Source organism: Epargyreus clarus, unplaced genomic scaffold, assembly GCF_041222505.1.
Source record: "Epargyreus clarus isolate Ecla_fem2 unplaced genomic scaffold, WU_Ecla_fem_2.2 ptg000024l, whole genome shotgun sequence".
In the NCBI taxonomy this organism is placed as follows: domain Eukaryota; kingdom Metazoa; phylum Arthropoda; class Insecta; order Lepidoptera; family Hesperiidae; genus Epargyreus; species Epargyreus clarus.
In genome coordinates this window covers 10,590,650-10,607,375 of record NW_027332231.1, presented here as the reverse complement: position 1 = coordinate 10,607,375, position 16,726 = coordinate 10,590,650, and the positions used below count along the sequence as shown (strand labels likewise).

Here is a 16,726-nt window from a genome sequence, read left to right as displayed (position 1 = left end):
GAGATATCTTAACAGATCTGTTAACTTTTTTGAGTAATAACTTCTCATTAGATAAACATTCGGAAAAATACACATGTTTGTTTAACAAATACTTTATTGTGACTATTATGAGACAAAATAACAATAGTCCAAATATTAAACTAGATGGAAAAAAGAAATCATACACCAAACTGAAAACTACTGAATTTAACAAACACATCAAGTAAAAGAATAGGTTATATAATGTTATTATACCTAGGCACTAATAAAATTTTCAAACAAAATGTAGGTCAATGGTTTTATAAACATTAATGGATAAGACAATATCATGAGTATGATGATTATGAACAATGGAATTATTTAGTTTTTTTACATTGAAATGATGTATTCATTTCATTCTAGCATATTACATTTTAAAGAACTCTAGATTAAGTAAAAAAATAATATTATATTATAGAAAGTAACTAAGAATTTCAGTTTGTGAGAATTATAGATATGTCCAGGACGGAACCCTACAATAACAAATCATAACAACATAATATAAACATAAATATTAAAAGCCAGGTACATGTCGACAAATAAGATTTCTTTGAAATTATTTAAATGTAATAAAATAAAATATGTATAACCGGTGACAAAAGAAGTATGTTGTGCCAATCTCAAAATAATTTTAAATAACAAGTAATATATTTTACCCAAAGGAATACACAATTTTAAGTAATTTTAAATCATGAAAATAATCTCAAGATAACAAACAAATAAATAAAATGCGATTTATTATGTTTTTAATACTTTTTACAGCATTTTTAAGGTAGATTAGACATTTTTAGGTTGTAACGAAATAAATTTTACAAAAATTAAATAAAAATATTTAACATAAATAGTTTTGTCAGCACCGGGCACTATATGCAGTTTTTTATGATTTTTAATTAATATCAAGTGTACGAAATGTACGCATGCCCGTTTCTACTTCTTTTACGTAACAAAACCAATATTCACGCAACTTCTGGCCTACTGAAGATGAGGCAAAATGCACACATTAAAATACTGTATGTAATCTATAAATTATTACAGAAAATATATAATTTATGAATACAATAATCTATATTATACAATTTGAAATATAACTAAACATGTTATTAAATCATACTTCGTAATCATATCATTTTCGTCTCGAATTTTATTCGCATTTCTATGATGTCATTATGATGATTATAATGAAATTTAAATCAAACTAATTGTGCTTATATTCATAATAAAAATAATATATCATATTATGGTAATAATCTTTATAATGTTAACTAATGGACACGTTTTAAACACTAACTAGAAACTGTAACACTTATAGTAAATATTACTATTTTAGACAGACGGCTGCTGAAATCTATGGGTAGTCGACGCCTTTATTGTATGTCACAAAAAGCCTTAAGGATTCATTCACATCTACAGACTTAGAGCGTGTCAGACGTATGCCGATGCAGACAAGAAGGATTCTCGTATGCAGTGTTAGTGACAAACGCACAAACCTGGGGCATGCTTGTTGTAAAGATATTTTATGAAAAATATGAATTTATCTGCCATAGCCCATATCTTGTACGTTCAATTTCTTTAGATATAAATTGAAGCCTTAATCTGTCAAAATGCTCTCCCGTCAAATGCAGTACCACAACATATACCATGGAGACCTCTTACAAGGATTAGCAGCCCTGCCTATAGATTTATGACGTCACAAGATTATGAACACTTTGAGAATTTATAATATGGGTACAAACTTCATTATTTCGAATAGCAATTATTTTGGGGCAGTGATGAAAAATTACCTACATGTATTCTTTACATATTTAATTTGAAACCAGGTGTTTGGTGTTTTTAATACCTATATCTGGAGGTATGAGGTGCAATCCAAGGCACACTTGTGATTTTTCGAAGAAGTTTTTTTAATTACTACATATAATGATTATGGAAAAATATCATGGAGCATCTGCACTTGAACGTATGGCGTAATTTTTCTTTCTGAGACGAATTATTTTCCCAAAGATTAGTTGATGATAATTCAATTTTAAACAATCATGCATCTAAGACATTTAATTCACATCAAAAAATGTTTATAAGAAATAGTATAGAGTAAGCTGTGATATGGCAACACTGCCACGGTAGTCGATATGTTGGTCAATACTGTTATTATCTACTTCCAGTACCGTGGCACGACTTTAATATAAACGCACCTTTTCAGCAACTTCACTGCTAACATTTATTTAGACCTTAATAAAGCTCAATCTATGGACACACAACAAGAATTGCTTCGATTCTACTGTACGCGAGTAGTGTGCGAGCGAGAGGATCACTTGCCGTTCCACTCGCTGATCCGACCGTTCTCGAAGACGAGGTTCTTCCGGGGCAAAGGAACTAACGTACCGCGCTTCACAATCCCCATGTCTTCACCTGGGTAATACTGGAAATTATGGATATTTTAAGTGAACAATAACAAATTTAAAAGAAAATGAGGTTAAACATTCAAAATATTAGAAAGACTTAAATATCTGCAACATTTCACATACGCGAATTGACATATATATTAAATTTGTATTACATATGTTCAAATATTTATATTAAGTATGGTTTCTGATCTGCAAACAGATATTCTTAGTAAATATTTAGGTTATAATGAACCTTTGAAAAAACTAATTTGAAAATATTTATTCATCCCACCCTATTATGATAATTAATGCACATACTTTTAAATAAGATATTAAAAACATGTATTACTTACCTGACATTGTGAAACAAACTTCAACACATCCGACCTAATGAATTCATTATCCTCTTTCACCTTTTCTAACCTGTAATAACATTTCTCTATTAAATATTTCCAGATGTTTTTAATAGAAATTTTAATGTAAACATTAAAGATATGTAAAAAAATTAAGTGTCATTGTACAAACAGATTTAAAACAAAATTTAGAAGCTTTAAGATCGATTATAACTATACTTACAAATCAGGTAACGCTACTCGATCAACTATACTCCTACACACTTGTTCGCAAAGTGCTTCATCAAACAATGGAATGCCAAACTGAAGATCCAATATCGTCCATTTCTAAAAGTAAGATACAAATAATTACATTCGTAAATATTACAAAAAAAACATGACAAATGGAACTTTATCTATTTTTACATGCAGTAGTTGACCATTGAAATGTAAAAATCCCCTGAGATATACACCAAAAATGGTTACATGCCTTCAATCAGAATATTATGTCATGCTAGTGTTACAAAAAATAGAAAAATGTATAAAGAAAATAAGTAAGAGGAAAATGATTACACAATGATATAAAACAAGGATCAAAATAAATATTATTATCTTAGTACATAATTAGGAGAACCATGTCAAAATCGGGTGACATTGAAATCTATGAAAAATGTTATCATATTTATTTTCAGACCGAACAACATTCATATCCGATTAGAACCAAATTAAATAAGTGTAGTATCCCCGATACTGATAGCTATTTGACTCGCTAGCGACCAGCATGTCCACTCGGGCCGACGGCCGCACACAGGCTGGTAGTTGTGACGTATGCGCTCGAGACGTATACGCACCTACCCACATACGCTACATTTAATTTTATGCGCATATAAATATATAATTTTAAACTACCTCTGGTTTACACATCTCGTCATCCGAGAAGTTGTGCGCGGTATCGACGCCGCTGTCTCCCTCTGCCGTGATCTCCGCGAGCTTGTCCGAGAGCTGCGTGAACATTGAGATAGACTCCTCCGCGGGGCTCAGCAGATCGTTCAACTGACTCTCTTTATCACTCGACTTCTCGAACTTCAAGCTCTCCATACTGGGCATGTGAACCGGTACTATATCGTCGAGGAAGGACTCCTTGCTCGACGACTTTTCCGTCGACTGTTTGTCTTTTAAATCCTCGATGCTTGTTGACGTCGAATGTATTGGAACGAAGTCATCGCTGCCTGAAATCGACTCCTTGCTCCTGTACTGGTCTATGTTCAAGCTGTCCAGTTCTTCGCATAGTAACTTCCCTCCTTCAGCGCTCGTGAATCCGTTAGCAGGTGAACTTGTCTTGCTGTCAGTAGTGGGCGTGACGGCGAAGTGAGACTCAATGGGCGATTGTAGCCTCGAGATGGATTTGGTGTACTCCGGCGTCCTTTCAACGGAATCGCTTGATGATAGAGACACGTCGCTGACTGGCTTCGCAATGCCACAAATGTCTTTCTTCTTTCTTGGGGGGACTGTAATAAAATACATGGTCTTAGATATAGGCAGTGGCAAATTCTTTTAAATTGATTTATACTCGTAAATTAGGTCGAGCACGCCGATGTCGACGAGCGTGACGTCACACTATCGCGAGTACATACCGAGCTGCACGGCGGCGGGCGGGTGCGCGCAGCCGAGGTCGGGCACGCCGATGTCGACGAGCGTGACGTCACACTATCGCGAGTACATACCGAGCTGCACGGCGGCGGGCGGGTGCGCGCAGCCGAGGTCGGGCACGCCGATGTCGACGAGCGTGACGTCACACTATCGCGAGTACATACCGAGCTGCACGGCGGCGGGCGGGTGCGCGCAGCCGAGGTCGGGCACGCCGATGTCGACGAGCGTGACGTCACACTATCGCGAGTACATACCGAGCTGCACGGCGGCGGGCGGGTGCGCGCAGCCGAGGTCGGGCACGCCGATGTCGACGAGCGTGACGTCACACTATCGCGAGTACATACCGAGCTGCACGGCGGCGGGCGGGTGCGCGCAGCCGAGGTCGGGCACGCCGATGTCGACGAGCGTGACGTCACACAATCGCGAGTACATACCGAGCTGCACGGCGGCGGGCGGGTGCGCGCAGCCGAGGTCGGGCACGCCGATGTCGACGAGCGTGACGTCACACTATCGCGAGTACATACCGAGCTGCACGGCGGCGGGCGGGTGCGCGCAGCCGAGGTCGGGCACGCCGATGTCGACGAGCGTGACGTCACACTATCGCGAGTACATACCGAGCTGCACGGCGGCGGGCGGGTGCGCGCAGCCGAGGTCGGGCACGCCGATGTCGACGAGCGTGACGTCACACTATCGCGAGTACATACCGAGCTGCACGGCGGCGGGCGGGTGCGCGCAGCCGAGGTCGGGCACGCCGATGTCGACGAGCGTGACGTAGCCGGCTGATCGTGACAACCGCAGCCGCCGCGAAAGCCGCCGAAGTCCGGCGTGCTTGCGCCACAGCGACTGCCACTCTAAGGGACAATGTTTATTCATTCATGATTTATTTAGTTTTTTTTTTTTTTATAATATAGGAGTAGCAGACGAGCATGCAGTCTACCTGATGGTAAGTGGCTACTGCCGCCCATGGACATCTGTAATCAACCCCAGATAGAATGAGATATTCCTACCTGAGGTCGGCCACAAATGCGCCGCTACCCCTGAGGACTAAGCTGGAACGCCTCGGAAAAGTATGTCTCCCTTACCACACCATTCAAAACGGAACACAGCAGCGCCTAACACTGCTGTTATTAGGCAGAAATAGGTGTGGCGGTGGTGCCGCCGGAGTCGAACCACAAACGGTTCTACCACCTTCAAAATATACAAGGTCAATTTTCAACTTTACGTGGATAACGAAATTCGAATGAATAAGGAGTAAGTAGCGTAGAATATAATGATAAAAAAATAAGATAAATCCATTGAGCTTTATGCCAGGTTTTTTTAGCACTTCATTTTCTAAACCAATAACGCTTGTATGAGAAAATATGATAACAATGACAGTTCATAAATGTAACAGTACGTTTTTTGAAGTACATATATGTAATTTAATAATGGAACACAAGTTCTATTTGTAATTTATTATAAATGTCTTCGAGCGTTTCACTCATTATGAGATAGAGTCGGCAGAGAGCGTACTGTAAGGGCGTTAATTAAATGAAAAAATGTTCGTCACCGTCAGCGTTATCAGCCGTGTTGGGCGGGAAGGCGAGGTGCGCGGTGCGCGGGTGCGCGCGCACGGCGGCGGCCTGCAGCAGCACGGGCTGGCGGCGCAGCGCGTGGTTGGCGGCCGCCAGCGCGCCCGCCGCCGGCAGCGCCGCCGCCGAGCTCTCCGCGCCCCACCACACCACCGACAGCGACGCGTAGCCGAGCAGGGGGCGCGGCACGCCGCGGAGCACTGTACCTGGTGACACAAACAATATGTAAGTGTGGCGATTTTCCGCAAATCATTAAAAAATGACAGCACTAGTTAAGTCTCACTACCGAAATTTAAACAGTTTTCATGAAACCACACTATGTTTCTTTACAATAATTAAAAAAATATTGAGGTGTAGCGTTCCTGCACTGGGGGAACAATTTATAGGAGGCTTCTATTCCAATATCACAAATTTATATGTTTAATTGATGCTTTAAGCGCAACTCGATTTTTTCTACAATTTGTACAACGGGGGGCATGGGCAATAAAATCAACCTACATCCCCAGCAGCTACATTCTATACTAGGCAGCAGACACTTATGTACCATGTGAATAATTTAAGTAGGACTTTAAATGATTTCTATGATGTATCTATCCAGAACACAAATATATCTTAACACAGTATATGAGTAAAATTAACCTTTCATGAATATCCTTCCGAAATGAATCCTAAGATGTATTTAATTAACAAATACATAAATCAGCGTACCCTTGGTGAGCAGCAGCGCGGGCGGGCCGTATCCGGCCACGTGGTAGAGGTAGAGGCGCATCCAGGGCGAGGCGGCCTCGGGCGGCGCGGGGCCCACGTGCGGCAGCGCGCCCGCCGCCGCGCCCGCGCGCGCCTCGCGCGACAGCGGCGCCGTCGATACCGCCAGCCTGCGCACACGCACAACAATATTATTATATACTTCGTGTGTGGTTTTTACTATTTTATTTAATAATAAATATAACCATTTTAGAACATTACAGGTATGTCAAGGTCCAAATGTCGTGAAAAGACGGTCCGCAACCTGAGCGTGTCTTTCCATTATTTTTAATAAAATTTTAACGCCAAGGGAAACATCGTAAAGTAAATGAATTTATTTTAACGAGTATATTGATTATGTGAATTTGTCAAACCACACAATGTCAATGCATTACTCAAAATGTCAAAATCGAATAATGCATATAAGAATTACACAAAAATTGAAATTCTTTAAAAGAAATACTTTACTAAACTTATAAAAAAACCTGCCTCCAAAAGCGGGTGTAAAACCTCAACACTATCTTCCTTAGAACGTGCAAGGTGAATGTCTTTGACGGTTGCACCTTGGCGAAATTAAATATTGTTCACAAACTTTATAATCGTAATAAAAATGTCACTATAAGAACTATTTCAAATAAAATGAACCAAAACACGCAAAAAATCTTACCTGTACTTAGTGGAAAGTAAACGAGTCCGTGCGGGAGCATCAAGCGCATGCAGCGCTTCGCAGCGGAGCAAGTCTAACGGGCGGAGCCGTGGCCGCAAGCACCGCAGTGCTATCCGCAGGCACGCGGCTGCGGCGAGGTACCGCCGCGCCTCTCCTTCGATCTCGGGGTCGGCTACCACCTAACAAAATGTATATGTTAGCTATTGGGAAAAAGTTTATTGTTAACCTCTTGTAACTGGTCACCACCTGTAGCTCATTATATTCTAGTCAAGTTTTGAGGTCAGCATATAATAATTAGAAAGATCTATTCAGATTGAGACATACTGTGTCTCTACACAATTTTGATCCCTCCTAAGCATATCAAAATACGTGCTATTTCGTTGCCGTACACAAAACGAAACTATTAACATTGAAATGGCCGTAATCGCGGTGTCAATACATAAACTGTTTTATAATAAAATTACCTTATCCAACTCCATAAGTAGGCTATCCAAACTTTCGTCACACAACTTCCCAACTTCGAATAATGTTACAGCATGGCTCTTGAGGTCCTGAAATTATAAAATGTATAAAATTATTAGAATCGTTTCGAGGTGCGTAGTATCATTTGTAATATTATTGGGAATTTATGTTTTTTTTTTTTATAATATAGCAGTCGAACATGCAGTCCACCTGATGGTAAGTGGCTACTGCCGCCCATGGACATCTGTTATCAACCCCAGATAGTATTAGATATTCCTACCTGCGGGCAGCCACAGATGCGGTGCTACCCCTGAGGACTAAGCTGGAACGCCTCGGAAAAGTATGTCTCCCTTACCACACCCTCCAAACGAAACACAGCAGCGCCTAACACTGCTGTTATTAGGCAGAAATAGGTGTGGCGGTGGTGCCAGCGGAGTCGAACCACAAAGGGTTCTACCACTTTCATAATTTAATAATATTATAATAATACCGGTGATAAATTCCCCATCATTAGATATGCGGCAAGAGTGGAGTCGAACAGCACGGCCACCCGCTGACCACCGCTGTTGTTACTGGATGTTTCGGACGCTTCGTGAGAGCTCTGAAAACACAACAATAATTAGACATTGCTCTATGTATGTATTGTACGATTGAATACATAATAAATTCAATGCTAGATTTCGTCAATAAATTTGTGGCTTAAGAAAGTTACAAGAGTTGATATTGAAGAGATTACTAGATGTTCTATAACCACAAATACGTTTTCAGATTAGTCTGATACTTAATATTACTAGAATTCAATTTAATTCGCTTTGGATAGAACACTGTGATAGTGGTACAATATAGTTATCTCTTGTTTATAGGTAATGATGTCTATGTATTTATTTATTTATTGGAAAGCGTGAACTTAAATAATTAAAGATTTAATCCTATGTATGATATTACCTGCTTAGATGTAGAAGGAGTGTCCTTGAGAAGCACCGGTTCCATTTGCAACGCATCGTCGTCCACATTTGGGTCAAACGTCAGAGGCGCTATTTGTCGATATCTGAATAAACGAAACAACAATATACTTTAGCACATACTTATGGTATATTTTACATTGTTATTAAACATTTTTTTTACAGAAAAAAGCTAGTATTAAAAAAAAATACAAATTTAAGGAGTATTCATGAAAAATAAAAATTAACACGAACATTCACATACTCCTACTAGACATTATTAAAGCTATGATATTAAGAACTTTCGTATGACTGTAAAATTATGTAAAAATTGCTCTGTCTTTCCTGATGTATTTCTTCCAAACAGCCCAAAAGAAAAAACCTACTGATGAAAAATATTTATGGTAAGGACCAAGTATGTTTCATAACTTAATCTTAAAGATAAAGCCCACTCCACATTTCCGCGAGAACGCGAGAAAAGCCCCGATTCGTATTGGCTCCAAATTCTCGTGCTTTTCTCGCGAGAATGTGGAGCGGACTTAAAATATACAATGTTTGCGTACGGCTGATGTTTGTGCGTGGTGAGCGCGTCGCGCCAGGAGGCGTGCGCGGGCGCGGCGGGCGGCGGCCGCAGCTGGCGCGCGAAGCCCAGCCGGCAGTACAGCGACACCGCCTGCTTCACCAGCTCGCACTCCACCTGCACACCGACACACTCAACACACTATAGTCTGATTTATAATTAGGTGTCCAAAATGTAAACAAAGGTGTTGTCCTATCAAGAAAATACGTTTCAAATGGTAGTTTCTTATTTTTGACAATATTAAATTAATACAACAATAATAGAATAATAATCTAAATAAATTAAGATCAATTCAAATTTTTAATGGTAACACAAACGGAACCCAACACATTTCTTGTGCCGTCATTTTTAAGTTTCGTACCTGATGTTATTCATTTTCGTGATTGTAATCGAACTCAAATGTATTATCGTTTTCATCATAGCGCGTTCGTTAAATTGTGAATAATTGTAAAGTTTTCGTTTTTTATTGAGTTTGTTAAAGTTTTTGTTTCTTGTTAATTTTGACAGTGACATTTGTTTGTTTACATTTTGGACACCTAATTATGAATCAGACTATAATTACATAGTAGAACCCTAAAGGAATCGCTGACTCGTTACACGTGTATGCTAGTCGGGCCAGAGAGAACTAGGTTGCAGATGCAGCGTTGACGTCAATCACGCGGTTTCCTTAGACCTACGGAAGGCCCCCCGCGTCATTCTAATCTCAAACTTCGAATTAGGGTCGCTCACTTAGTTTAGTATTAAAAATAAGTAATTAATGTAATTTTTATTTTTAAATTAAATTAAATTTAAATCAACTTTGGTCTTTTTTTGGAACCTCCGGCCGCAGCTAACGTAATTCACTCGAGTGAACGAAATAATTTACAAAAAAAATCAAATAACAGAAAAGAATGAGCAAACGAATGAATGAATAAAAGAAGGAACAAACAAAAACAAAAAGTTTTGTTCGTGCAAGTAAGAAACTCTACATAAACTGCATTCGGGATTTAATATTTGAACATTATCCTAGTCACCTTATCATTTCTGAAAGCTATGTTGTGACCGATCATTTGGTCTTTTCAATTATTTTATATATTTACCATCTAAACAGATTATTGACATATACATAATATATGGTAGTTGTTTATGCCTAGTATTTTTCCTCTTGATAGCTAGAACAATTTTGCTGGACTACATACATGATTACCTTTTTTTTAAAGGTAAAAAAGCAATTATCATAAACGAAAAAAGTAATTTAACCTATATTGAGAGTTAATTAATTTAAAATTACTTGAAGAACAGTAGCTAATTCAGCAACACTGGTATGTTCGTCGATGGACACAAACACTTTGTACAGGAGCGTCTCAAAGTAATCGCCCGCGATCCGGTTCATCACGAACCCCTTCAACGGCGGCACCGACACTTTGTCCGCCGCTGTTATAGGCACGTCCAGGTATATGAGACCGCGCCTAAAATTTAAAAAAAGTTCCTTCATTGTTAGCTATAATTAATGAAAAAGTCTAATCTTCCATTCTTAATAAATACTTGGTTCCAGATTATAAAAATATACTTTGGTGGCGTGGCTCTCGAAATTAAACTTTGCTTAAACTATGTGTCCTGTAAATTTTATTATCTGTACTTTACATAGTATTTTATTGTATTCAAACAGCTTAAAAAATCTTACGCCTTTTTCGTCATAACAGGCAAAAACATTAAGTACAAATATACTTAATACTCGTACATATTTTTTACATAAAGCCCTCCTATACTTGGGCATAAAACTCACCTATATAACGTTTTTACAACATTGTAGTCGAGCGTACCGGCGGTCTGCGAACCCCGGTCGATTAGCAAGTCGATTAGTGCCTTCTCGCTCTCACTCAAAGGCTAGCACGAAACAAAACACTTGGTTAGACTATACACTCAAACATATAAAAATTCAGAAAACATAATAGTATTGTTATGTATCATTGTTATCGATTTTTTATTAACGAAATACAGTTAATTAGCCAAAATAATTGTAATTTAAAATACAGCTATTTTAAGGACATAAAAAAAATGTTATATAATATCATTGTTATAGTGGTAAATTATGTATAGTAGTAAATGAATTACACGCAACATGCCTGACGAATTTTAATTTAACAATCCATAAAATAGTGCTTATAAATGTATAAAATTATATTATGTTATATTTAACAAAAAAAAATCAACACTTATGTAAATAGCATATTATTATTGGATTTTACCTTAACATCTTCTTCCAGGACATATCCAAGTTCGACCCTCCACCAGGGCTGCATGGGTATGTTGAGGGGTACGCGAGGTAGCAGCGCGCGTATGGCCTTGGAGCGGCCGCGCCGCCCCAGGGACCGCGCCTTCGCCACCAGCTCTAAGTATTCGTTGCGACCCACTCCGAGTAGGCGAAGGCCTAGGAACATCATTCAAATAATTGATGCAAATATTTATGATCTCCATGACTGGTCGGGAAGCCTGATGTAACAAAGGCATGGGAACATCATTCAAATAATTGATGCAAATATTTATGATCTCCATGACTGGTCGGGAAGCCTGATGTAACAAAGGCATGGGAACATCATTCAAATATTTGGTGCAAACGTTTATGATCTCCATGACTGGTCGGGAAGCCTGATGTAACAAAGGCATGGGAACATCATTCAAATATTTGGTGCAAACGTTTATGATCTCCATGACTGGTCGGGAAGCCTGATGTAACAGCGCATGAATAAAATTTCCTTACCACACACACAAACCACTTCTCTTTTAAAGTAGAAAAAGGTGAACGAGTATAGAACACAGCTACAAAAATAAAATAAAAATAATCAGAAAGAAATATTTTAAATTTCTTCATTGCTTACAATCAGCAGCAGTGAAGTTCGGCATTGTGTCATAGCTCTTCTCCAGCTCTATAAGTAGAGCAACCACTTCTACATAGTAGATAAAGGGAGTTATTCTTAACCCTGAAATAACATAAGAAAAATATTGTGTGCATATCAAAATAGAAAATAGAATTATGAACATTTACCACACATAAAATACAAACAATTTAAACTTTTTATTTTTTATTTATGTTTTTATCAGTCAAAGTAAATGCACATTATAAAAATAATTTAGATATTATACAGTAATGATTAAGGTTGTTACCTTTCACAATCATGTCCGCTAAGTGATATGGGTACAACATGAGCCTTTGTATGCTGCTCTGTATGAGCACTTCGTAGTATTTCTTCTCATCTTTACGAACTGTTCGCACTGAAAAAAAAACAATGTTGAGATACTCATCACAATGTGATCACATAATTCGAATTTTGCATCATTTTAATAGTAGAACTAGAAGAAATGTTTCATTACATAGCAAAGCTTACTACATTCATGTAGTAAACATGTAGAAACCTATGTTTTCTCACACAAGTTTCACGGAGCATTACTTATTAAATTTCTTATTGGAATTTAACTGTAAATGTTATATGTATTAAAATTGTTCTTCTTCTTCTTAAAGTGACACTCCGACTAGCTTAGGTTAGCCATCAATTTTGCAAACTTCCTTTGATCTTTAGCGAGGCGAAATAGTTGGGCAACACTTGCTATCCCTTCTATCCCACCTTCGCTATTCAAATTAAAAACATTCAAACCGTGGTGATAAAATAGTTTTATATTAAATTTAGCTCTGATGTTTTTATTTGTTATATACAGACAGTGTAATGATAAAATAAATTTGATAATACACATCCAAACAGCTGCTTATGTCCTAGACTAGTTGATAATTTTATTTTTAATAAGATAATATTAATGATTAATACTGACATAATGTTCAGATAAGCACAAGTAAAGTAAACATTGAATGTAGGTCAAGAACACTTTGCTAAATTCAAAGAGAAATATGTAATTTATATGCATCCAACAGTTTATTGTTAAAGTTAGTTAAACAACCCATAGGACATAATAGCACCCAGAGAGCTCTGGGTTCAATGTTGACCAGACAGACATCTAAATTATGTATGTTTAGATTACATGACAGTGCAGAAAGTGTAAAAAATAATGCTATATTCATAGTGTGACAAAATAATAACACACTCATCGCTTCACATTAGAATTTTTGAAGGCCTGAGAGCTATGAACTCATAGACATATTTTGTGGACAAAGTGGTCCAACAGACATTGTATATATTACTAGATAGAGAGTACATCACTTTGACTAGCATTTCACCTACAAGTTTCTACAAACAAGACACATTCTTGCAACATAGAAAAATGTAAAAACACTCACCAAGACTGCCTCGAAATCTCAATTGGTTTTTAATACTGAACTCAAAGATGTATCTCTCGTATTCCTTTGGCGAGTCGCCTAACAGCTGTAAAATATCACCAAGTATCATTGAACAAAATATTCGGGAGAATGTCTAAATACTATTGAGATGGATAATATAATGATAGAGCATATGCAACAAACCGAGTTATATGTTTATTTCTTAAACCAATAACAACACATATTTGGAATATCATAACACATTTTGTTAAACTATTCAAACATTGTTTACCTTTTTCACATTCGCTGGCAACTGCTGCCATTGTGTTCGTTTTCTGATACACTCGTCGATTTCATCCTCCATGATATTGGAGATTTTATCTTTTAATCGCACTACATCGAACTTTACACAATAATTAATACCTCTGCAAAATAATTTTGATAAGGAAAAATATTATGTGCGAATTCGTTCGAAAACCTCCATTGCTATATTGAGAGTAGATACCACAGATTAGTAATTAAAAATTAATGCAAAGGAATTAATTTATTAAGCACAAAACGACACGTAAATATAAATATTTTTGTTTAGTCCTCGTATTACTAGATTACTTCGTATATGATTGGCTAAATTCTACAGAAAAAAATATATTAAATAATGACATTCGTTATGTTTTTATTAAGTCTTTGAACATACCTTATAAATGTCAAGAACACGACATTGACAAGATAAGTTTCATATAATGTTGCCACAATAGTAAGTCAGCCTTAAAAGTAGGGGATCACAAGCAGCTGATTATTTTTATTTACCTACAAATTAACCGAAGCTAATAAATTAAGAAAATAATTAGTAATTGAGTAACAATCGGATTTTTTTACGTTTGAGAAATAATATTGTCTTGTTTAAATTAACTTTAATCCGTATTTTTTGTTTATTAGGATTCATAACATAGCAAACACTATAATAAAAGACATAGGTATATATAATAAAAGATATAGCTCGACTTGGCGGAGGCACTGCTGTGCCTCCAGATAGGTAATAAAAGCATTAAGATAAAAAAGAAACTTGTATCAAAGTAACAGTTTAAAGAAATACCTCTACGTAAGTAAAGTATGTAAGGATACCTATTTGTCGAATACAGGGTACATGTTCTTTTTCAAACTAGAGAAAATTAATTGCGAATAAAAATATATATTTTAGATATGGGTCTTATCATTTTAGTTCATGAGACCCACAAATTAAAACCTTCGAAGACTGAAAGGGTAAATTTAGAGCATTTCCCACTTTATTTTTTGATAGTATAATAAAATATAATATTTATAAAACTTATAATATAATTAATTTTATATTGCATTGAAAGAAAATTCAATTTTATTCAAATAATTCTACAAATGAAGCATGTATTTCATTGATCATGTCTGATGCTATCATGCTACGTCCAAGTTTCTGATATGCTTTAAAGTTACAAGTTCTGGTAAGCTTAGCTGCAGCGTGCGTAGCTACGCTTTGAGCAAGCTTCATAGAAATATAATTTTCACACAAATTTGATTGTAAAGTCCAGTGGTAAAATGTAGCCAATGAACCAGCTAAAATGTCACCCTGCCCACCAGCGCGTCTACCAGACCCTCCTTCAGACAGGGCCCAGGAGTAGTTCTTGAGATTCGAATGATATTGGTCAATAGCACCTTTTTCTAATACAGATACATATTCTCCCCAGAATTTAAACCAATCATCATCAGCATTCGGCATAGCTTCCATCAATCGTTTAGTCTCCACATGGTTTGGTGTTAATATGGCACCTGGACTTGGATAATCTTTCAGAACGGATATATTCCTGGCAATCGCATAAAGTCCATCAGCATCGATAACAAGAGGTTTCCTAAGCACTTTACATGTTTCAACAATTTCATGAACCAATTTTATATCATCATTTTCTCGTCCCAATCCTGGACCAATAACGATAACATGCATTTTAGGCAATAGAATATTAATTTTAGACAAAGAATATATATTTCTGATCGGGTGTACGATAAGATCTGGACTGTAGGACTTAATGACTGGCGCAGCAGCTTCAGTTGTTATTACATGCACGAGATCTGCCCCAACCTGAAAGTGTAAGACACATTTGCTATTAAATTGTATATATTAATTATTAATTAAGTTTACGTAATTAGTTTACGTAATTATTAATGTAGATATAAATATGTCAAACACATTTTATTTAAAAACAAAATATTACTCACATCTAAGAAACATATAGGTACAAATCAATGCACATAACAAGTATCTACATAATAAACTAAATATTTAATCATTGAAATCACTTACCTTTAAAGCCGATATTGCAGCAAAATACGGCGCCCCAGTGTATTCCACTGAACCTCCAATTACAAGAATTTTCCCAGCTTCCCCTTTTCTTTTAAAATGTAAGTCGGGTATGACCATCCGACTCAATGAATTTAACATTAATTCATGTAACGAATCTAAGTTAGCACATTCTCGAGGTATTAAACCTTGAACATTATTTACCGTGGATTCACATATTATCAATAAAGTTATCGTAGAATACAATAATAAATTCATAATTATGAAATGGTAAATATTTGTAATAATAATAATATAATAATTAATAACTTTAAAATACACGAGTACAATGAAAAAAACGAATAAGTATAAGCACACAATCCAAGTTCCTCTGTTTATTTTATATGAAGGTCAGGATAACATGAACCTTTCGAATAAAATGACGCGCAATCGGCGCATAATTTGATAAACGTATGTACGTTTCAAGATGGATTCAATCAGAAAGGATATGTGACAGAGTAGGTACAACGTGTCAGAAAGAATAAAATATATTGCAAAATGATCAACCTTCAAATTATAGTTTAGTATAGTTACAAAGTATAGTTTTGAGTGCCTACCACGACTATTCACTACTATTGCCTATTAAGAGTATTTAAATATTTTTTGTACATATGCGCAGGCGCACGCTATTGCACAATGGGTAAGGAAATGTTATATTGCTTGTTACATGTATGGAATAAACAAAACGTAAATTAAAATTGGAATACATAGTTTATTTAATTATTTGCATAGTTTTTATTAGTATTTTTTAATAGTTCCTAAGATAAAAAACCTA

At 36.8% G+C, this 16,726-nt stretch overlaps 2 protein-coding genes across 2 annotated transcripts; both read right to left on the bottom strand.

Moving 5' to 3' along the window:
• Positions 1-76: 76 nt before the first annotated feature.
• LOC140752248 (protein FAM91A1) lies at positions 77-14,155 on the bottom strand. Its single transcript, XM_073086472.1, has 19 exons — positions 13,882-14,155; positions 13,611-13,695; positions 12,488-12,595; positions 12,202-12,303; positions 11,572-11,753; positions 11,109-11,209; positions 10,614-10,791; positions 9,327-9,460; positions 8,768-8,870; positions 8,313-8,423; positions 7,825-7,911; positions 7,361-7,539; positions 6,658-6,824; positions 5,928-6,155; positions 5,083-5,229; positions 3,638-4,236; positions 2,973-3,076; positions 2,750-2,819; positions 77-2,431 (listed from the first exon to the last, which is right to left on the bottom strand). Exons 1-19 carry the CDS (start codon positions 13,951-13,953, stop codon positions 2,321-2,323), a joined length of 2,868 nt encoding a protein of 955 aa, XP_072942573.1. The 5' UTR covers positions 13,954-14,155; the 3' UTR covers positions 77-2,320.
• Positions 14,156-14,639: 484 nt separating this feature from the next.
• LOC140752251 (ATP-dependent (S)-NAD(P)H-hydrate dehydratase) lies at positions 14,640-16,547 on the bottom strand. Its single transcript, XM_073086474.1, has 2 exons — positions 15,916-16,547; positions 14,640-15,693 (listed from the first exon to the last, which is right to left on the bottom strand). The coding sequence occupies exons 1-2, from the start codon at positions 16,168-16,170 to the stop codon at positions 14,959-14,961; spliced, it is 990 nt and encodes a 329-aa protein (XP_072942575.1). The 5' UTR covers positions 16,171-16,547; the 3' UTR covers positions 14,640-14,958.
• Between the last annotated feature and the right edge of the window lie 179 nt (positions 16,548-16,726).

Excerpts from the sequence above, each read along its gene's own strand:
- LOC140752248 (XM_073086472.1), bottom strand. The coding sequence starts at position 13,953 with ATGGAGGATGAAATCGACGAGTGTATCAGAAAACGAACACAATGGCAG. Across the intron at positions 7,912-8,312 it reads TGATGGGGAATTTATCACCG|GACCTCAAGAGCCATGCTGT; the intron begins GTATTATTATAA and ends TTATAATTTCAG. Across the intron at positions 4,237-5,082 it reads GCCCGCCGCCGTGCAGCTCG|TCCCCCCAAGAAAGAAGAAA; the intron begins GTATGTACTCGC and ends ATTTTATTACAG.
- LOC140752251 (XM_073086474.1), bottom strand. The coding sequence starts at position 16,170 with ATGAATTTATTATTGTATTCTACGATAACTTTATTGATAATATGTGAA. Across the intron at positions 15,694-15,915 it reads CTGCAATATCGGCTTTAAAG|GTTGGGGCAGATCTCGTGCA; the intron begins GTAAGTGATTTC and ends TTACACTTTCAG.